Genomic DNA, 23877 nt, shown 5'->3' on the forward strand with positions numbered 1-23877 from the left:
AAACCTTTCCAGTAACACTAGTCAAAGAGTTTTCCTTCAATATGGAAAAACAGAATACAGGGAGAACCAATGGTCATAATTAAAAGTTAAGAATAATTCATTTCCCTTTGGAATCTGTAATGACATTAAGCCAAGGAAAGACTGACCTAACATTACCTGTATGTAACTTAAAACAAATGTCCTTTTTGTCCAGATCAAAAAAAAAAAAAAAAAGCCCACAGAGCTAGAGTTGTAAAAAAAATAATTCTTTAATATAAATAATTAATAAGTTAATAAAGGATGTCAAAGAACTTTCTTTTTAGAAGCAGGTATAAGCTAAATTGTTATTTATTTGCCTAGGATTGATATTAATTTCCCTAGAGTTCAAAAAATAAATATGAACCAGAAGTTGTTTAATTAATCAAAGACAGGAATAAGTGATTAAGTAACTTCCACCAGGACTTATAATCTACTGATCCTACCTTTTATTTGCTGTTTACACTACACTCTAGCTTACAACCCACTCCCTTGCTTCTCTCTCCTCCATTTTCCTAACTAAACTGCAACACTGATTATATCCCACTTTCCACCGGGTCTGTATTTACACAGTTGAATGTGGCTGAAGGAAAACACCAACCATGCTGACTGGTTACACTTTAAACTCATAATATCTCACCTTGAGTGAGCCCTTAGTGCTATCTGAAAATCATCTTATATTTCCCTAATCCATTCACTGTCCCCATTCTCCTCCTCACTCCTCTCTCACCAAACTTCCAACATTTCCTCCCCATCCTCACTCTCAGTTGGTGACATGACAAAAACTGAGCAATCAAAAAAGACCTTCCGCAAGGTATCACTGCCACATCTACACACCCACCTCTACCTGTGCCTGCATAGTTTACCTTCCCCTCCTATTGTTTTGGACAAACTATCCGTGTTCTTAACTGAGGTCACCCCCCATAGTTTTATACCAGATCCCCTCCTTTTCCCTTAACTACTCAAAGATCATTCCAGCAATACTCTTCTCTCTGCTCTATCATCAATTTTTCTTTCTCAACTGGTCATTCCTATCAGCATACAAGCATACTATTATGTATCTCAACATAAAACAAACAAGCAAAAAACTACTTCCATCTCTGTGCTCCTTTTAGTAATAATCCTTGAAAGACTTGTGTACTTGCTATCTCCAGCTCTTCTTAATGGTGGCTTGTCCCACCATTCCACTGAAAATGTTCTTTTCAAGGTCATTTGCCTTCTCCTCTCTTATTCCAATAGTCAATTCCCAGTTATCATCTTATATGACCCACCAGCAGCATTTATACATTTAATCACTTCCTCCTCCAGGAGATACCACACTCTCCTGGTCTTTCTCCTATTTCACTAGCCACTTATTCTGATTCCCCAGGACTCAGTCTTTGGACATCTTCTCTGTCTTCATTCAATCCAGTCTCATCTACATGGTGATGCTTCCCAAATATATATTTCCATGAACCCATGAAGTCAAGACATATATTCAGTTGTTTACTTAACATCGCTACTTGATGTTTAAAACAGTGTAACTCAAAGTACAATCCATGAAGTATTTATTACTGGTGCCATTACTGGTTCACAAACTGTTTACTACCAGCTGACAAGACTACAAAAACTAAGAGAAAGAGTTTAGAAACTTGACAGAGTATTCCCCATCTGTTGACTCTAAAAAAAAAAAAAAAAAAATTTAGACATGAACTTTGTTTTTCATTAAGCTTATTTTTCTAGTAATTCTTTTTTTTTTTTTTAATTTATTATTTATTTATTTTTGGCTGCGTTGGGTCTTCGTTGCTGCATGTGGGCTTTCTCTAGTTGCAGAGAGCGGGGCTACTCTTCCTTGCGGTGCGCGGGCTTCTCATTGCGGTGGCTTCTCTTGCTGCGGAGCACGGGCTCTAGGCGCGCGGGCTTCAGTAGTTGCAGCACACGGGCTCAGTAGTTGTGGCTTGCGGGCTCTAGAGCACAGGCTCAATAGTTGTGGCACACGGGCTTAGTTGCTCCGCGGCATGTGGGATCTTCCCGGACCAGGGCTCAAACCCGTGTCCCCTGCATTGGCAGCTGGATTCTTAACCACTGCGCCACCAGGGAAGCCCAGTAATTCATTTTTGTTGTAACGTTCAAAGCTCCGACAAGCTGCCGGGCATCCTCAAACCCGGCGCCTCGGCCGCAGGCAGATGAGCCCACTGCCCCGCCTCAATACCTGCAGGCCGTTCTTCTTAGGTTCCATCTCACGGTGTTTTAATTTATTTTCACTGTCACATGCATAAATCCACGAGGCACCAAGGCTTGGGAGCACCAACAATGGATGTATTGAATGTACATCCAATACATCCATTGACGTATTGAATGGAAATAAACTGGTCCTCCATCAGTTTTGACAGTTTGAAAACCACTAATCTCATAGGCATGCCAAAGTTAATTTGTCCAAAACCAAGCTAATATTCTCTACAAAACTTGCCTTTCCTGCAGTCTTATCCACCTTAGTTAATAGCCACTCTTTTCAGTTGCTCAGGCCAAACACCTTGGAGTCAGCCTTCACACTCCTTTATCTCATATCCCGCTCTAATTTGTCAACAAGTCCTGTCAGCTTGACCTTCAAAATATATCCAGAATCCAATCATTTCTCACAACCTGCTACCACCTTAGTCCAAGCCACCATCATCTTTAGCTTGAATTATTGTAATAAGTCTTCCAATTGGTCTTCCTATTTCCACCCTTAGCCCCTATAGTTTATTCTTAAGACAGCAGCCAGTGTGATTCTTTTAAAATATCAATCAGGACATGACCCTCCTCTGCTCCAAATTCTCCAAGGTCTTCTTCTAACCTTACTCAGAGTAAAAGCCAAAGTCATTAAAATGGAAATGTAAGGTCCTAAACAATCTGGCCCCCAACTTCCTCTGTGACTTCATCACTTGTTTCTAGATAAATGAATAATTCAATTACAACTATTTGCTTGAAAGCTTATTTCAGAATAAAACTGCTGTTATGAAAGCAATTATGTATAGGAGTAATAAAAAGGATTGTTTACCAGGATTACCCTGGCCTACATAAAAATATTATTGATCGGGACTTCCCTGGTGGCGCAGTGGTTAAGCATCTGCCTGCCAATGCAGGGGGCACGGGTTCGAGCCCTGGTCCAGGAAGATCCCACATGCCGCGGAGCAAGTAAGCCCATACACCACAACTACTGAGCCTGCGCTCTAGAGCCCGCGAGCCACAACTACTGAGCCTGCGTGCCACAACTACTGAGGCCGGCGCACCTAGAGCCCGTGCTCTGCAACGAGAGAAGCCACCGCGATGAGAAGCCCACGCACCACAACAAAGAGTGGCCCCCACTCGCCGCAGCTAGAGAAAGCCCGCGCACAGCAACGAAGACCCAATGCAGCCAAAAATAAATTTAAAATAAATAAATAAATAAATTTATTTAAAAAAAATATTATTGATAAAAGTGAGTAAAAGACAAAGTCAATAAAATCTATAATAATCACCCACTAGATGCCTGAACCCTTTAGAGTACTTATTAGACTTGAGATAGGGAAAAGTGTTACATTCAGACTCAGGAAAACCTCCTAGACTCTCTCCACCAGATCCAGTTTGCTTAAACAGACTCTTTTGAGTACAGTGGGGACTGGTATAAGAAGTATTTAATAATAGGAGTCTTCATCTATTAATGTTGACAGAATCAAGAAAGGATCTTTCAAAATGAATTAGACATTAAAGACATACCTAACTGTCAGAGGCTACTCAAGTGTAGACCTATAGCTAACCTGAAAAACCCTGTATACAGCTTATAAAAATCTATAGTCTAAAATTTCCCCAAAAACATCATAGCACTCAAAAATTTATGACCAATATTCAGAGCATACAGCTACCTTAAATACCACCATGGTTTCCTCTGACCATATTTTTAAGTTAAGATTTTTAGATAACAGAAAAAAGTGTAAGCTTATTATTTGTTTGGAATAAATAACTAAAGTGACTTAAGATAAATAAATAGTAAACATTTCTTGAAGGCTCTACAGTACGATTTCATTTAATGCTTACAATAGCTCTACAGGGTATGTTTACAGATAAGGAAAACTGAGGCACAGGAAGTAAAGAAACTTATAAGTGGAAGAACCAGGATTCCAACCTACATAATATGAATCCAGAGCCTTTCTGCTTAACCATTATACTTTTAAAACAACATTTCAAAATCCCAAAAAAACCCACTTTTTTTTGGTCTTTCAAAATATGCCTAGTTTTATTTATACATTTACTACAAAACTATCTTTAAGATGTAGCCACCTGACCAGTGAGTTAAAACAAAAAAAGGCATAAGTGCAAAGCTAATCAATTTTACTTTTATATTCATCATCTCCAAAAATAATTACCTCCAGTTGCTCCTTCTGGGTAAAACCCTTCATGCTTTTCCCTGAGGCATGGCCAACAAAAGTCATTACTCTAATAATTGGCTGATGCTGTAAAAGCATTTCTGCAATTTCTTGAACACTATCTCGAAATGAAGAGAAGATCATAACTCTGGTCTCATCACATTTCTTGTCAGATGTCTTTTGAGCTATATAACAAAAATACTTTAATTACAACTTTTATAAAAGCATTTAGATGAGAACTAATTCAAAAGACAAACCTGAAACTATAAACTAGTGAGTGACAATTCTTTCAAAAAAATAATTTAAGGCATCTTAAACAACTTTGCTGGTTTTCCTCCTACCTTTTCTAGTCATCTTAATAAATCTGGCTCCTTATCTCTCATTGGCTGTCATAAAATAAAAACCTAAACAAACCAAATAAAAATTACCTTTTGACCAGTCCTTCAATTCATGCATGACGCCTGTTATTCCCCTTTACCTTCTAAATCAGAAGCACAGGACTGCAGAGCTCTCACTGATTTTGTATATCTTCCCTTTCCTTTCTGCTCACTAAAGGCACTGTCTTAATCCAGGCCATTGGTATTCTGTCCCCGAATTATTGATATGTTCAAATTCTCCAAGGAAACTGAAGAATATACCCAACAGTCAATCACAAAGCTGCTCCCCATGTCTCTGTGCTTGGGAGGAGTAGAATGCATAAATAAAAACATGACTTTGAGGCTGGACCACTAAGTCTCTGGGCGATGTGTGACCATGGTAGTCATTTAATCTCTTTAAACTTTAGTTTCTTAATATCTAAAATGCATTGAGGTGATGATTAAATGAAACAGTAAATATAAAGTATGTAGACTTGCACATAGCAATTGGTTAATAATTGCAAGTTGTGTGTAGTTTTTTGTTATTTGCTTTCTTTTGTTTTTTAACCTTGCATGGGACTTTGACAATCCTTCTTTCTTAAACATGATTTATATTATGTTAATCATCATGTGTGTGCCAGAGACTACATTAAGCGTTTTATATATGAACTCATTTAGTCTTCATAACAACCTTATGAATTAAATGACTTAATACATATGAAGTTAATGTCTAATACATAAGGAAAAAGAAGCAGCTGCTGTTGCAAGGAAAATTATTCCAGATAAACCTCCTTTGAATCAGCATAGCATCAAGGCTCTACATCTGACCAACTGCAGATCAATAGCTACTTTCAGTGCAAAGCCTATCTCCTTCAACAGCCCACAGCCTGCCTTTCTATCTTCATTCCATTAAAGTTGCTCTACCAAAGTCATCAATAACTTTATATTGCCAAACTCAGTGGATGCTTTTTAGTTCATCTGACCACATCTCTCAGTAGTATTTAACACAATCCACTCCTTCCTACTGAAATAGTCTCTTCCCTCAGCATCTCTGATAATTCACTGTCTGGTTTCTTTCTCAATCTCCTTTGTGGCATTTTCCCCTCTGAACTCTAAATGTTGGTATTCTGCAGGACTAATTCCCGGCCCTTTGTCCCTAAACTGTATTCCTGGTGATATGATCACATCCATTCTCTAAACTTTAAATACTGCCTTTATGCTGATAACTCTAAAATTTATTTATATATATGTAAACAGATAAAAATATCCCAGACCATTCTTCTGAGACCCAGATTCACTTATCCATTGCCTACACATCTCAACTTAGATGTCTCAAAAGCATCCTAATATGTTTGCTCTTTCTTCTCCATGTTGTTAGTTTTCTCTTTGTTCGTATATATCATCTGCAAACACACACACACACACACACACACACACACACATACTCCTACACTTATGATTTTTTTTCTCATACTCTATGTCCAATCCATCGATAAACACTGTTGGCTCCAACTTCAAAATATATCTAGAATCTATAACCACTTCTCAGAACCACCTTACTGCTTGGTATTACTATCTTGGTATAAGCTATCATCATCTGTTATCATCTTAGACTATTACAATAGCCTCCTAATTGGCCAACGTCTACAAGAGTGATCTTTTAAAAATATAAGTCAGATCACATCACTCTGCTGCTCCGAATGCCTCTGTAATAGTTTCACAAATCACAAGCATTCACAGAATAAAATCCAAAGTCCTGACATGGCCTACAAACCCTACATGACCTGGCCCCTGGCTATCTCTCCAACCTCTGCCTACACCACTCATCCTCATTACACTACTCCAGCCAAATTGGTTTGTTTACTGATCCTTAATCTTACCAAGCACCCTACTGCCTCAGGGCCTTTGAATCTGCTATTCTCTCTGCCAGGAATGATCCTCCTACAGAAATCCACAAGGCTTGCTCCCTTACTTCCATCAGGTAACAGCTCAAACATCACCCTACAAAGAAGTCTGCTCTAAAACCCTGTATAAAATAGCCTTCTTCATGACTCTCTATTTTCTCACCTAGCTTACTTTTCCCTACCATTATATTATACATTGTTTTATTATCTGCTTCCCTTATACTGCCCCAGGCTGACTTTTCTTTTTCACATAATACCCTATTCTTAACATTTCCACCATTCCCCTGGTGCCTATGCTCCCAAAATTTCTCAGAGCTTTTCTATATTCATTATCCAGAATAATTAAAAGCTCATCTTCTCCATAAGAAATGTTAGCACAAACTAATGAGTCAGAGTTTTAGCTTTTTCAATAACTTTGCCATGCCTTGAGTCTATTAAATACGACCTACCATTCCATGACTTGAAGTGTTCAACTACAACTTCTTCTAATTTCTTTAATTTTGGATGACTATAGCAGAACTTTTTATCTTCATCTCCTGTAAAAAAACAAAACACAAAAAATTTTTCTGTATTTTTCCATATTCGATTACATTAATGTATTTTAATTACCCTTTTCAAAATGGATTCATTAAAACTTATTTCTTTTTATTTAAACAGTAAGTAGCACCTGGGTAGCACACAAACCTTACTGTAAAATAAACTTTGAATTTTTATGAAAATTTCATTCTGAGAAAGACTCCAAATGAGAATCAGCAGCAAAGAGAAGGGAAAAATTCACATTTAGTTAAGCTATAAATCAGTTTTTGGTAGTTCTGAGAATTTTCACTACCAGTAACAACTACTACTAACTTCTGTTATATATTTAAAGTTTATGAACTGCTTGAATATATATTTATCCTAAGTTGAAGAATAAGATCTTTTAGCACTTAACAGGTCTATTGCTACAGAAATATAAGTAGGTATAAATAGACATGTGGATCAATGGAGCATAATTTTAAAATTAACCTTGATAAAGAGGAAACAATATAAAATTTTAAAAGAAAAACCAGACCTTTTTTGATAGCAGACATGCCACTTGCTGAAGTACTACGTGTATGTGCAAACATGCACTCTAGATGATAATAGAGTTTCATGAAGTCCTCATTTCGGCTAAGTTCTTTTTTTGCCCGAGTCATTCCTTCAGAAATTAAGAAAATATTTTTCCAATTAATTTAATAGCAAAACTAATCAAATGTATCATTTATTTAAAAGAAATTAAACTTTAGCAATGAATGCAAGTTTTTCAAATTTAAAAATAAAAACCAGCAACTTTTTCCAGTTCCACATTCACATATGTATTAATGAATGGCTTCCTTTCTTCCAGCAATTTATCAAAATCAAAGAAACATGGGCTGGCACCTTGATCTTGAACTTCCCAGCCTCCAGAACTGTGAGAAACATATGTCCATTGTTTAAGCAAAAAAAAAAAAAGAAGAAGAAGAAGAAAAAGAAAGGAAGGAAGGAAGGAAAGGAAAGGAAGGAAGGAAAAAAGAAAGAAAGAATCTGTTACATAACTATTTCATTGCTTTTTATTTTTTTTATTTATTTATTAAGCTGCGCTGGGTCTTAGTTGCAGCATGCGGGATCTAGTTCCCTGACCAGGGATCAAACCCGGGCCTCCTGCATGGGGGAGGACCACCAAGGAAGTCCACTGGACCACCAAGGAAGTCCCCTTCACTGCTTTTTAAAATAAAGCACCTTAAGTAATCCAAACTGCTCAATACATATCGTTAACCAAAATAATACATGTCAGCACTTTAAAAAATAATTTCATATAATTTACCTTTAGTTCCATCCATAATTCCACAAAGGAAGAAATATAATGATCTCATTCCCATTTGCTGCAATAATTCATAACCATGATATAAACTAATACAAATAGCAAACTCTCCCTCGATTATGCCTTGTTGCAGTCCCTAGAAAAAACAAGCATGTATCAAATTTACCCAGAGAAAGAAATGAAGATACATGTTCCATGCAGAACTTATTGGTTCTACTGAATGTCCTAAGATGTTGCTATGGAAAGGTGTCAATATACTTTCCATATACAATCTGCCCCTTTATTTAATTCAACATGAAACTTACATTTTAAAGAGAATAAATGAACGGGGGGATATTTATCATATGCTGTTTTTCTTTGCAGGTAAATTATTAGCAGTATATAGATTTATTTGGTCTTTCAAAACAATTTAATAAGCACCTACTATTTGCCAAGCACTGAGCTAGACATTTGGGATACAAGGGAAAATATAACAGATATGGGCCTATCCTCATAAATGTTTCTGACATCAGGACAAATATTTAATCAAACTGTTTAACACTAACATTTAACACCAAGTATACATGCCACAGTAACATCTGACAGGGAGCACCAGACACTGTTAAAAGCACACTACTTATACAAACTTATTTAATCTTAACACCTAGGAGGTAGGTACTATTGTTATGCCCATTTTACAGATGCGGAAGCTCACGTAGGTGATAAGTAGCAGAGCCAGTATTTGAACCTAAGAAATTTGGCCCAGTGTGCTTGTGCTTTTAACCACTACTCTCAAGGAAAAGTAAAGTACATATTCCTTTTATAGGAGCATACAGTCGGTATATCTATACAATAAGATACCTTTAAAAGACCATTGAGAATATATTTTAATTATTTTCCTTTATTAGAGATGAAGACTATTATTTAATACCTTACATTTTTAGTAGCATTTAATATCAGTTACACTCATTTTAAATGTTTCCAGGATAGTGATAAATGCCTTAAAATGGCACCCTAATTACCTAAAAGGGTAAAACAACATCTCTGTAAAACATAAACTCTCATCAGTGAGATCAAGTTCAACAGGTTTAGATTTATGATTTAAAATTTTAATGAACCTTTAAGTCCTAGCAGAAACTTTAAACACTTTATTAAAGTTTAGCATAATATACTGCAATTTCACAGAAAATTCCCTGTGTGGTTTCCCAGATACTATAAAGTCCGTATTTCTAGTATAACATTTAAAGCTACTCCCAGGTGGTCACAACCTAGATGATATCTGACTCCCTCAATCCTTTACCTCAGTCAAATTGGTTTTCTCACTGTCTCCTTTATACCTTCATTCAATTGCCTCTGTTCTTTTGCACATGCATTCCCTCGCAGTTCCAAGAATGACTCAGTGCCTTTTCATGCTGTGAGCATCTCTTTTGACTCTGGACCTAACTTGATGGATATGTTCCTACCCACCTATTTTTTTCCTATAAAGATTAAAAATACAAAGCTTACTGTGATGCTTAATCCAACCTCGGTATGGAGATTTAAGACTAAATGATATGGGTCTAAAAGTTAGTTAAAATCTACCCTCTTATGACCCTTTGACTTTGCAAAACAGAAGTGAACTAAAAGACCAATTCTTAATTAAAAGTTATAAGATAAATTTATCTTAATTCACATCATTAAACTGTATTCCTGCTACATCTTTTTCATGTTTTTATAAACTATATAAACCATCCCTGAATTCTTGATGAGCTAATATATACCAAAAAACAATCATTATTTACATTTCATCCTGGTTCTGAGTAAAAATGTAGTCTATCAGCAAAATTTATTTTAAAATACCTACCACAATATTTGGAGATGGGTTTTTCCTAAATTGATCTCTTGCCAGAATTATCTGGTATTTTGTTAGATTGGGAATATCCCTTCTCATCAAAACATTCCTCTGAATCAAAGAACTGGCAAGTGCTTCCAAAATCTGCAAATTTCAAAGAAATTTAGTTTAAGTTTATTTTAAAATCCTTTTTCAAATACATTTCCTCACATACTAAAATAGTTTTATATATTAAATTATATATTAAATAAAGTTTGTCTTAAAATGAATTTTTAAGTAAACACAGAAGAGATGATAAAATTTTAAAGTACTTGACAATTATCTCCAGATAATCCATGTGAGAGTCAGCACAAGCAATTATTAGATTCAACGATAATTCAAGAACATATGTGTTGGGCTTCCCTGGTGGTGCAGCAGTTAAGAATCCGCCTGCCAATGCAGGGGACATGGGTTCAAGCCCTGGTCCAGGAAGATCCCACATGCCGCGGAGCAACTAAGCCCATGCGCCACAACTTCTGAGCCTGTGCTCTAGAGCCGCGAGCCACAACTACTGAGCCCGTGGGCCTAGAGCCTGTGCTCTGCAACAAGAGAAGCCACCGCAATGAGAAGCCGGTGCACTGCAACGAAGAGTAGCCCTTGCTCGCCGCAACCAGAGAAAAAGCCCGTGCACAGTAACGAAGACCCAATGCAGCCAAAAATAAAATAAATAAATTTATTAAAAAAAAAAATGAACATATGTGTTTATCTGTTTATTTCTTAACTCTCCTCCTCTCCCTCCAAACTAAGCACAATGAAAGGAGGGCCTTGATTTTTTTTCTCTGTTGCATCTTCAGTGCCTAGAACAAGTCTAGCACATAGGTAAATATTTGCAGAGGGATGACTAAATCAAAATTCCTTGAGTACATTTAATTTCATTCACTGATTCATTCTCTCAAAAATATTCATTAAGGGACTTCCCTGGTGGTCCAGTGGTTAAGAATCTGCCTTCCAATGCAGGGGACGCGGGTTCGATCCCTGGTTGGGGAACTAGGATCCCACATGCCACAGGGCAACTAAGTCTGCACGCCGCAACTACTGAGCCCGCACGCTCTGGAGCCTGCGTGCCACAACTAGAGAGCCCGCGCCGCAACTAGAGAAGCCCACGTGCCATAATGAAAGATCCTGCATGCCACAACAAAGATCCCGCGTGCCACAACTAAGACTTGACATAGCCAAATAAACAAATAGATATTTTTAAAAATATATTCATTAAACATATACTATATATCAAGCATTGTTCCTGATGCTGGGGATATTGTGGCTGAGACAAATGAAGTTTCTGCTTTCCTAAAGTTTACATTCAATAGAGGGAAGAAAGGAATAAAGAAGTGAACAAAGAAAGTAGAGAATTTTGATTATGATAATGCATTTAAGAACCTAAAACACAGTAATGCTTTGTAGAGTAGAATCTTTGATGGGAAGGGGGTCACTATTATATAAGTGGACAAAGAGGGTTTCTTTCTTTCTTTCCTTCCTCCCTACCTCCCCCCCTTCCTTTCTTTCTTTCTTTTTTTTGGGGGGTGGGGGGGAGGACCAGCAATCGTGCTGCCCGGGCACCCCCTGCCTCATCCCTCGTCCAGCCCCAGGATGCAGAGGAGCGGGCCGTTGGATTGTGACCTTGCCAGCGCCCTTCCACCTCTGAGCATCCCGTTTCCCACACTAAGATTCCTGGCTGGGGATGGACCGCTCCAGGCCAGGGCTGCCTCCGGTACCAAGCAGCAGGAGAGACAGTGGTCCGGGTTGGGCAAGCAACGGAGCCTACTGCTGCATGGGTGACAGCAGGGCGCTCTCAGGGGAGAACTGGGCATCCAGGCTCCCACAGTTCTCCACGTGTTCATGCCACCAAAGACGGTTTCTTTTAAGAGGTAATACTTGACATCTGAATGATAAAGTATGCCTAGCCTGAGAAGTTCTGAAGACAGAGCATTCCAGGCAGAGGAAACAGCAGACAAAAGGTCCTGAGCTTGATGTCATAGTGAAGGTAAAAAGCGACCTCAGATGAAGACCTACTACAGCAATATGTAATTTGCCTAAGTTTCATTTCCTAAAATATAGCTATTTTAGTACATTTCAATCTTTCCTCTCTTCTAGCTTTGCTGATCAGCTTTGCTGACCACATGTGCCTAAAGAAGCACTCTAAAAAAATCAATAAAGTTAAATTATTATATGTGATTATACAAATTACAACTTTCATATTCTTAGAAATGGAGTGATTTTAATCATAACCAAATGTATTAGCATTTATGAGATGATTACCAGAAACACTTTGCCATATCTTAAATTATTAACACTTAGAATTTTGTTACAAATAATTTAAAAACAAAAAACAAACCATATTTCTATAAAACTTCTCTTTAAGAAAGACTTATTAAAGATTGAATGATAGATAAACTTTCTGGTTATTCATTCCTGAATAACAAACTACTTCAAAACATCATAGGTTAAAACAACAACCATTTCATTTGCTTGTGATTTTTTTTCTGCAGGGAAGAATTCAAGCAAGTAACAGAGAGGGCCTAGAAGGGATGATGACACAGCAACAATGAACATATCTAGTGCCCATGTCTTGGTTTCTAAATACAACTCTTCCATAGAAGGAATAAGGATTCCTTGGAGAAATGGTTGATTCTATGGCTGGGACAGGACAACTACTAAATGAGCATAAAATATCTTGTAATACCAGAAAGTTAGGAACTAGTCCTCCCCCAACCACCCCCCTGCCCCCAACAAAAAGTGCATGTCTAAAGGACACAGGGGCCATTTTAAAGGAACTCCTGATGGCCAAAGCTGGAACAATCTGAGCAACAAAATTAATAATGATAGTATAGAACTTAACCCACAGGAAAAAATAATTATCCATTAATATAATAATTATCCATATTAATATAAAGAATTGAAAAAGTAAATTGGGGAGAAGAAACAGCTCTTCATTATAGAAGAATTCAAATTAACAAATGTAAAAGAAATGAGGGAAACAACGAACAATGATTAGGCAAATACTACAGGAATAACTGTTGTAGGCAAGAACAATCATTATATGCTAAAGTTAGTGGACAAAATATTTTGAGAATCAGGGTATTTGCATAGTCTCAAAGTATCTCCCCACTGGAACTCTCTATACTATTTTTGCAAATTTCCTAAAAGTCTAAAATTATTGCAAAACAAAATACTAAAAATAAAAAAGAATTCTGTCAGGGCATTGCAGTGACAGCTCGTCTCTGCTCCTGATGTCTAGAGTCTCAGACAGCTGGGAGCTTGCTGAAATAGCTCAACTGAGGCCATGTGTCTGCACCCTCAGTTCTAGCTATCTACTGGCTCCTCCTTTCTCCTCAGCATGGTTAACTTGAGGCTCACCATGGCTAACTTAGGGTTCACCACATTCTATTGGTCAAAGTCAGCCTAGGGTAAGCCTAGATTCTAGGGAAGGGGAAATGTATCCTGCCTCTCAATGGGAAGAGTAGCAAAGAATTTGTAGCCATCTTTAATCCATAGCAATGAGGATATAAAAACAAGGTTTTCTCCTAGCATGACAATAATTATGAAGTTTAGAAAACCAATTGCTACCCCAAATTTCTCCCATTGAAAGTGATAACTGCCTAAGCAGTTGTCTTACAGCTACAGTATTGACATTTGGACCAGATAATTCTTTGTTGTTGGGGGGGCTCTCCTATCCATTGCAGGATGTTAAGCAGCATTCCTGGCCTCTATACACTAGATGCCAGTAACAAGTCCACTCCCCACACCCTCCAGTTAGAACAATCAAAAATGTGTCAATGGGCTTCCCTGGTGGCGCAGTGGTTAAGAATCCGCCCTCCAATGCAGGGGACACGGGTTCGAGCCCTGGTCTGGGAAGATCTCACATGCCACAGAGCAACTAAGACCATGTGCCACAACTACTTAGCCTGCGCTCTAGAGCCCGTGACCCACAACTGCTGAAGCCCGCACGCCTAGAGCCCGTGCTCCGCAACAAGACAAGCCACTGCAATGAGAAGCCCGCGCACCGCAACGGAGAGTGGCCCCCACTCGCCGCAACTAGAGAAAGCCTGCGCGCAGCAACAAAGACCCAATGCAGCCAATCAATCAATCAATCAATCAATCAATCATGTGTCAAGACATTGCCAAATGCCACCAAGTGGGCAAGATAGTCCCCAGTTGAGAAACACTGCTGTACAAGGGATCAGGGAGGAATATACTGAAAATATATTTCCTTACAAAGGAAGTTCTGGTTGAATCTGGATACATGTTTTCGGTGTGTTCACTATGTGAAAATTCACTGTGCTGCACACTTACATTTAATGCACTATGCTGTTCATATATGTTTGGGGGGGCTGGTTATACTGCAATTAAAAGGTTTACTTAAGAAAATACAAAACCACATAAGGTTATAATTGGCTTTAGAAATGGTCCATCATTTTGTATTTCCTCTTTAACTTATAGTTTGCCAGTACATATAAAACATGGCACTCATACTGAAATTTTTCATTTCAAAGAATTTTTTACCACATTAATTATATAAATGATTATAACTATATATTCTCACAGTCAGACTCTGTTAACTAAAGTAATTACATTACCAGTTCATTTATTAAAACCCTGAATTATGATAAAAATGGCTTACCTGTATATATGCCTTTTGGATAGCTCCAAGTTCTCCACCAAGGGGAACAACAAGCTTTTCAACTCGTCTTTCATGAGAGTATGGCAAAATATCTGGAGAATCTTCAGAACGAATCTCTATCTGCCCAATTAGTAGATTAGTAATAACCTGTTGCACAGCCTACAGAAAATCAATTAAGTATGATTATATATTATATTACTTGTTAAATTTTTTAGTTTGTCACTAACAAAAATAAAATAGCAATAAGTTTTTGAAAAAAACATTAGAAATTTATATCATTAAATATTTTTTAAAACTACAAATTATAGCACATCAGGAGTGGCACAATAGGGGAAAATGCTTTTGAAACATCTTTCTTGCATGCCAAGCATCCAAGAGATAAAATGTCCAACAAGTTCCTCAAATGTATTTTGTGTTTTCCAATGGTAGTGTTATATCCTGTCAATATTTATAAAGACTCAGACAAAAGAGAAGTTTTAGATTAGCAAACCAAATCCCCAAAACATTATATAACAGTCAATTTTAGAGCCAGAACTAAAACCCAGATTTCCTGATTCCCTGGCAAATACTTTTTTCCACTGATTTTTAATGGGGAAAACAGAGAAGTCCTGTTACTACTAAAAGATACAAATGTACCTTGGGAATACTTTACAAACTGACTTGTTAAGAAACTGAGGGCACAGGTCCTACGCTAAATCAATTATTAATAAATGAGTGGAGGGAATTCCCTGGCAGTCCAGTGGTTAAGACTCTACGCTTTCATTGCCAAGGGTGAGGGTTTGATCCCTGGCCAGGAACTAAGATCCCACAAGCTGTGGGTGTGGCCAAAAATAAAAATGAATAAATAAATAAATGAGAGGAATATTTTCCATTTAAATCACTTGAGGATATGGGGAGGGGGTGGGGTGAGATGTGACAGGGTAAGAGAGTGTCATGGACATATATACACTACCAAATGTAAAATAGATAACTAGTGGGAAGCAGCCGCATAGCACAGGGAGATCAGCTCGGTGCTTTGTGACCACCTAGAGGGGTGGGATGGGGAGGGTCGGAGGGAGGGAGATGCAAGAGGGAAGAGAAATGGGAACATATTGTATATGTATAACTGATTCACTTTGTTATAAAGCAGAAGCTAACACACTATTGTAAGGCAATTATACTTCAATAAAGATGTTTAAAAAAAAAAAAAAATTAACTTAAAAAAAAAAAAATAAATAAATCAATATACATGATGTGAATGTATTTCTGGAGCTAAATTTCATTCACCAGAAGCTTATAAAGGAACTTAATTGTAAAAATAGGGAATTTAAGAAAAAACAAAAAACCTGTTGGTATAAACAACTGCTGTACCATTAGACCACAGTACTACTGGGTGTGATGAAAAAAAGAAAGGAAGGGAGAGATAGATAGATGGATGGATGGATGGAGGGAGGGAGGGAGGGAGGAAGAATCCTGAAAGTATCCAGAAATTAAGAACTCCTTTTTTTTAAACTAGTAAAGCCTCATGGGCTTAGTTTCAGACAAAAAATCCTCTAGGGCAAGAATCACATCTTAGTCACTTTTGTATTCCCAACACCTAGTATAGTGCCTAATACAGCAGTACACTATAGTTACTGAATGTCCACATACATTCAAACTCTAGAGTAAATACATGACCATTTTATAAAACTGGCTAAGACTTCAGTATTTTTTTTTCTTTTGGCCGCACGGCATGTGGGATCTTAGTTCCCCGACCAGGGATTGAACCCGTGCCCCCTGTGCTCGTAGCACGGAGTCTTAACCACTGGAACACCAGGGAAGTCCCAGACTTTAGTATTTTTAATCATTCATTCATTCAAGAAATATTTGAGTGGGCTTCCCTGGTGGCGCAGTGGTTGAGAATCTGCCTGCCAATGCAGGGGACACGGGTTCGAGCCCTGCTCTGGGAAGATCCCACATGCCGCGGAGCAACTAGGCCCGTGAGCCACAATTACTGAGCCTGCGCGTCTGGAGCCTGTGCTCCGCAACAAGAGAGGCCGCGATAGTGAGAGGCCCGCGCACCGCGATGAAGAGTGGCCCCCACTTGCCGCAACTGGAGAAAGCCCTCGCACAGAAACGAAGACCCAATACAGCCATAAATATAAATAAATAAATAAGAAAAAATAAAAAATAAGAAAAAAAGAATGTCTTTAAAAAAAAAAAAAAAAAGAAATATTTGAGTAATTCCCACGTGCCAGGTATTGAATTGGTGATAGAGGTATAACCAAGATAGACATAATCCCTACATTCATGTAGGTACTATTTTAGTGGAGCAAAAAGACAACAAATAAATGAATAAGCAAAAGAATGACAGATTGTGGTAGATATTAAGAAGAAAATAACAAGATAGGAAGAGTTGACTTTTCATAGCTTAAGAGTGAATTTTTCTGAAGAGGTGATATTTAAGCAGAGACTTGATGACTAAAAACAATCAAGCATGTTTAAACAAGGTTGGGCAGAAATGATAGGATAGAAATTTCTAAAACTAATCAAGGCTATGGACAGAAGGAAAAAAGTCTATGGCCTGGCAGAATTGAAAGCTACCTTTGAAATTATCCAGAACCTAACACAGAAGACCATTCAGAGCTACTAAATTAGAATGTCATGGGATAAGGCTCAAAATCTGCATGGGATAGGGCTCAAAACTTTTTACCATCCTCCAATAAAGGAAACCTGAGCTCCCTGGAGAAATGGTGGATTCCACAGTGGGGACAGGAAAAATACTAAATGAGCATAAAATATCTTGTGATGCCAATAAGTTAGGAAGTGTTCAAAACAAACACACAAACAAACAAAAGTGCATTCTAAAGGACACAGGAGCCATCTTCAAGGCATTCTCAATGGCCCAATCTAGAAAAATCAAAATTATTAATGATAGTATTGGGTTGTAGCCCATAAAATATATATATATATATATATATATATATATATATATATATATATATCCATTAGTCCATATTGATGTAAAGACCTGAATTAAAAATAAATGAGGAGAGAAGACAGCTTTTCACAACAGAAGAATTCAAATTTTAAAATTAAAAGAAATGAGGGAAAGAGGAAATAATGATTAGGCAAACAGCACAGTAATAATTGTTTCAAGCAAGAACCATCACTGGATGCTAAAACAGAATATTTACATAGTCTCATAGTATCTCCCCCACAACAGACTTAATTAAAAAGGGAAAAACGGTAGTTTTACAATGGAGAAACCAGAAAGTCATCATCTGAACCAAGTCAAAATTAACAGCACCAGTAATAAGACAAATCATCATGTATTCTCAGATACAATGCACTAAGAAAGGTACAGCATCACTTCTGGGGTATTCTTGCCCAAAATGCATACATAACCTCACTCCAATCATAAGAAAACATCAGACAATCCCAAATTGAGGGATATTCTACAAAATAACTGGCACCTACTCTTCAAAAGCATCAAGGTCATGGAAGACAAGAAAAGAATGAGAACTGTCACAGACTGGTAGGTACTGCGGAGACGTGATAACTAAATGCAATGTGGGATCACAGACTGGACCCAGAGCAGAAAAGGACCCTGGTGGGAAAACTGGCAATAGTCAAATAAGATTTGCAGATCAGTTACTAGTATTGGACCAATGTTAATTTCCTGGTTTTGATAATTTTACTATGGTTATGTAATATGTTAACAGGGGAAGCTGAGTGAAGGATATACAGAGACTTTAATTTTTGCAAATTTTCTGGAAGTCTAAAGTCATTTCAAAATAAAACAGTAAAAATTTAAACAACAGCTTCAGGTGATTCTTTGGCACACTGAAGTCTGAAGACTCTAATGTAGATAGTCTCCTACAACCATAGAAGAAAAGGTAGGCATCTTATATGAAATGCTGTACTCCTGATGTTAAACTAAATACTAGAATGGAAAACTGATCTGGTCACATACAAAAGTTCTTATTTTCTTAAACATTAATAAATTTTACTTACCTTTATATCACTACCTGGTGTGGCACTAAGAGCCAAGATTCTAAAGTGATTTGTATATTTGACTAGTTCTCTTACAACCTTAAAAAAAAACAAACAAACAATTCTTTAATTTCATCTGCCCAATACAAAAATAAAAATGATTCTGTTAAACAAGCTATTATATCTGATCCACTATCATTGTTCCTTATTTAGAGTATTGATGGGCTAGCAGATGGAACTATCATGTTATCTGAAGAGCAAATGATTTAGGTTTATACTCTATCCCAATCAAAAACACTTTAGGGTTTCTTCTATACATAAAGCTACGACATCAAGGCCTATACTGAGGCAAATCAAAATATTCAAAGGGCTAATTCAAGAGCAAATGGTAGAAAAAGATCAAGTTTATTCTCCATTGCTTGGGCCACAGTCTAGGCTTACAGCTATATCCATATGCACACTTGCCAGATTAAGATAAATCATAACACAAAACTAGAAAAAAAAATTAAATACAGGGACTTCCCTGGTGGCGCAGCGGTTAAGAATCCGCCTGCCAACGCAGGGAACACGGGTTCGACCCCTGGTCCGGGAAGATCCCTCATGCCGTGGAGCAACTAAGCTCGTGTGCCACAACTACTGAGCCTGTGCTCTAGAGCCTGCGAGCCACAACTACTGAGCCCACGTGCCCCAACTACTGAAGCCCGCAAGCCTACAGCCCACGCTTCGTAACAAGAGAAGCCACCGCAATGAGAAACCCTCACACCGCAAAGAAGAGTAGCCCCCGCTCGCCGCAACTAGAGAAAGCCCATGCGCAGCAATAAAGACCCAACACAGCCAAAAATAAATAAATTAATTAATTTTTAAAAAATTAAATACAAATGTGAAATTAGATTTGAAATGAAAAAAGTTTGTTTTAGGAAAGATTTTAAAGAAGTTAGATTTCATGTGTAAGGCTCACAATTTTTAAATTAAGTTTATTCATAAAAGAATAAGGCTGGGGCTTCCCTGGTGGTGCAGTGGTTGAGAATCTGCCTGCCAATGCAGGGGACACGGGTTCGAGCCCTGCTCTGGGAAGATCCCACATGCCGCGGAGCAACTAGGCCCGTGAGCCACAACTACTGAGCCTGCGCATCTTGAGCCTGTGCTCCGCAACAAGAGAGGCCGCGATAGTGAGAGGCCCGCGCACCGCGATGAAGAGTGGCCCCCGCTTGCCGCAACTAGAGAAAGCCCTCACACAGAAAGGAAGACCCAACACAGCCAAAAATAAAATAAATAAATAAATAAATTTTTTAAAAAAAGAATAAGGCTAATTTGGGGTAATTTTTAAAATCTGAATTCCCTTTTAAATCCTAAAACATTTTCTAAGGGGCACCAAAGCATCACTCTAGGCTTTACAATTTGAATTCAACACCCACTTCTGGTATAACCAATACTGGATAATTTGCCAGATTCCCATATGCCCCAATACAAGGAAAAAGGACCCCTAAGTAAACTGAGTCACAGGAACAGCTCTTAGTATCCCATAGTTCCACATTAGATGTAGGAAACTAAAAGCAGATTATTTTTTTTTAATTGAAGTATAGTCGATTTACAATACTGTCTTAGTTTCAGGTGTACAGCATAGTGATTCAGTATTTTTGCATATTATATAACACTATAGATTATTACAAGATAATGGGCATAATTCCCAGTGCTCTACAGTAAATCCTTGTTGCTTATCTATTTTACATATAGTAGTTTGTATCTGTTAATCCCATACCCTAATTTGTCCCTCCCCCCTTTCCTCTCCTCTTTGGTAACTACAAGTTTGTGCTCTATGTCTGTGAGTCTGTTTCTGTTTTGTATATACATTCATTTGTATTATCTTTTTAGATTCCACATATAAGTGATATCATATAGTATTTGTATTTCTCTGTTTGACTTATTTCACTGAGTGGCAAATGACAATATTTCACTCTTTTTTATGGCTAATATTCCAGTGTGTGTGTGTGTGTGTCATATATATATATATATATATGCCACATCTTTTTAATCCAATCATCTGTTGATGCACGTTTGGGTTGCTACCATGTCTTGCTATTGCAAATGGTACTAAAACTAGATTATCTTAAAACTGCTCTGATTTCAACCCATGTCAAAGATGAATTCAATGAGACTCAAACTGAATATTGATTAACACTCAAAAAATATTATTTATGGAGTTTTTTAAAACATGATACAGAATACATTTAAAGATAGAACATTATAGGGAATTCTCTGGCAGTCCAGTGGTTAGGACTCTGCGCTTTCACTGCCAAGGGCCCAGGTTTAATCCCTGGTCGGGGCACTAAGATCCCACAAGCCACAACCCATGAGGCACGGCCAAAAAAAAAAAAAAAAAAAGCAGATAGAACATTATACTTAATGGAGACTTAAGAACAATCGTCCTAATTAAAAACTGATACAAGACAAAATGTCCCTGATACATTACTTTTTTTCCAGGAGGGATTCTCAAGCATTTTATAGAGGTGGTGTTGTGTTTGTAACCCAGGAAGCTACATTCTTCAACAAGCCGTGTGCCTGTTGGAAACTATATCTGCAATATTCAGTGTAGTATAAACTCTTAGTGCTATTTAGATATTAAAGAAGTCAGTCATGTCTCATTGTACTCAGTGAAAGCATAAGCCTTGTAGTTAAAAAAAAAAAAATCACCTAACGTGTAGAAATTTTTTGAAAATAAAATAAAGTTGCTAAGGGGAGTTCTCTGGTGCCTAGTGGTTAGGATTCTGGGCTTTCACTGCCATGGCCTGGCTTCAATCCCTGGTCGGGGAACTGAGATCCTGCAAGGTGTGCAGCACAGCCAAAAAAAAAAAAAGTTGCTAAATATAAGATAAATGTACAAAATGAATTCCATAGAGTTAGAATAAAATTTTTAAAATGCTCCTTTCAAGCAGATACTTTAACACACTGGGTATTAATTTAACTTGGAAAAATATGAATAAATGGAAAATATATATATATTTCCTGGCTGAGATCAACTCTAGATGACAATTCTGGAGAAGATAATACAGAGATATAATAATACTTAAAAGTCCCCAAGGAAACTGCTTTACAAAATCACAAACTGGCAGTGAAATTCATCTCTTTGCGCTAAATGAAACAAACTTTCCCTCTACTCTTACTCTATACCCTCTCCCTAGTATCACCACCTATTATTGTTTTAACTACCTACCACTATATGGTAGTAGATCACTGCCTCAACGAGACTCTCATCATCTACATCTGACACTAATAGTCTTGTTAAAATTTAAAAAACAAACAACAGCAGAGACACTGATTTGAATGAAGGAGAGTATTTCCTATCACCATCTGTTGAGATAATAGATATAAGGCTTTTCATAGTAATACCATCAGTAACTTCCATCATTAATAATTATTCCCCAAAATGCTCTTCATCAATATATTTACACTATAAAATACTTTTTAACAAAATTACCTGGCAATAAGCATAATTTCCAAGAGCTTTATGAGCTTCATCAATAACTAGACACTTTATTTCAGCAGCAGGACAAGCTCCTCTAGAAAGATCATTTACCATGACTTGAGGTGTAAGAAAATGGACTCTTTTACTGCCCCATATTTCCTTCCTGGTGAAAGCTTGAGTAGATCCTGTAAATAAAAGTGACATTGCACATTCTAAACTCCCGACTGTTATCTGTAAAATATAAATAACCTGGCCTATTTTCAGAATGCATTCCTGCTTTGGTAATGTGCTTTCGAGATGATAATTGGACAAATCATGGGAATGCATTTTAAAGATTTGTTGTGGTCCAGATGTCAATGCTGGCTTTTACCGAAAACCACGACTAGACTGCCATTAGAGAATTCCTACAAAATGACATACTATTTGAAGAGAACAAAATTCTTCAACTGGGAAATCCTTCTGCGGAAGAAAGTCAGGAAACCTCATGTTCACTTACCGATGGGGTATACACACATAATCACTTCAGAATGCTTCGACAAGATACAGGAATTCTCTGAAGATTGAATAAAGCAACCCTATTCATTAGAGCTGGACTTGCTACAAGTAGATGATATTTCAAGGGAGAAGACGTAAAAATAAGCATATTGTGATCTAGGGACTATTCCACACGGGTCAGGAATTCCTTTAACGCTATTTCCCAGAACGCATACTTTTCCCTGGGTCCCAGATCTTAATTTCAAATTAGCCCACTGTTTCTAAGATACCTGTCATTTCGGCCATGTGGGACTGCGGGATACCCATCACCCGGTAGCAAGCCTCGATCTGCTGTGTCACCAAAGGTTTCGTGGGGGCCATGAAGACAACCTTGCCGGAGGGGAACCAGCGGTAGAAATTGTACATGACCACGGCGGCAATAAAGGTCTTTCCCAAGCCGGTAGGCAGACACACCAGCGTGTTGCAGAACAGAGCGGTCCTGGCGATGTGCAACTGGTAGTCCCGCACCGGGCAATTAGTAGGGTAAATCCACAGGGCGCCCGCTGAGGTGCAGAACCCGCCATTCTCTAGACTCAGCTGCCGCTCTGCTTCGTACACCGCGACCAGCAACACATCATCGTCCGACTCGGGCTGAGCCTCTGCCGCCTCCGCCGCCTCTGCTGCCTGTGCCGCTGCAGGAAAACTCGCCCCGGAGATGCCAGGGCTCTGAGGCCGCTCAGTTCCAGAGCTGCAACTCGGAGCCCCAGTGGATCGGGAGACTCTTGAGCCCCACGTCTGAAAAAGCGTTCTTTGCCGCCCGCTCATTAGGCCGACGACCACCGAAGGCCTCGCTCAGACGCCAGCAGCTGCTGCAGCTCAACAGCCTCCGTTCCAACCCCCATCGGTTATCTTCGCATAAAAAACACTAGAACTAGAAGGCGGGACTGAGGCCTGTTTATCCAGTTGAAAGTGCCGCCACTGAGTTTGCGTGGGGAAAATGATTGGCGGGCTTTCCGGAAACCCCGCGGCCCTCTCGGAGACGCATGCGCGTTGTTATGGAG

The 23877-nt window shown here is 38.2% G+C and overlaps 1 protein-coding gene across 2 annotated transcripts in view; it reads right to left on the reverse strand.

Moving 5' to 3' along the window:
• FANCM (FA complementation group M) overlaps positions 1–23736 on the reverse strand; it is a 55268-nt gene extending 31532 nt beyond the window's left edge. For both annotated transcript variants that reach the window (XM_068545752.1, XM_068545743.1), the window contains exons 1-9: positions 23107–23736; positions 22355–22527; positions 18901–18978; positions 14926–15084; positions 10281–10412; positions 8462–8594; positions 7691–7816; positions 7089–7175; positions 4380–4564 (exon numbers count right to left, since the gene is read on the reverse strand). In XM_068545752.1, the coding sequence (XP_068401853.1) occupies positions 4380–4564; positions 7089–7175; positions 7691–7816; positions 8462–8594; positions 10281–10412; positions 14926–15084; positions 18901–18978; positions 22355–22527; positions 23107–23641 (1608 nt within the window). In that variant the 5' untranslated portion in view covers positions 23642–23736. The remainder of the gene's footprint in view (positions 1–4379; positions 4565–7088; positions 7176–7690; positions 7817–8461; positions 8595–10280; positions 10413–14925; positions 15085–18900; positions 18979–22354; positions 22528–23106) is intronic.
• Between the last annotated feature and the right edge of the window lie 141 nt (positions 23737–23877).

The sequence above is a fragment of the Eschrichtius robustus genome, chromosome 1 (genome assembly GCF_028021215.1).
Source record: "Eschrichtius robustus isolate mEscRob2 chromosome 1, mEscRob2.pri, whole genome shotgun sequence".
Taxonomy (NCBI): domain Eukaryota; kingdom Metazoa; phylum Chordata; class Mammalia; order Artiodactyla; family Eschrichtiidae; genus Eschrichtius; species Eschrichtius robustus.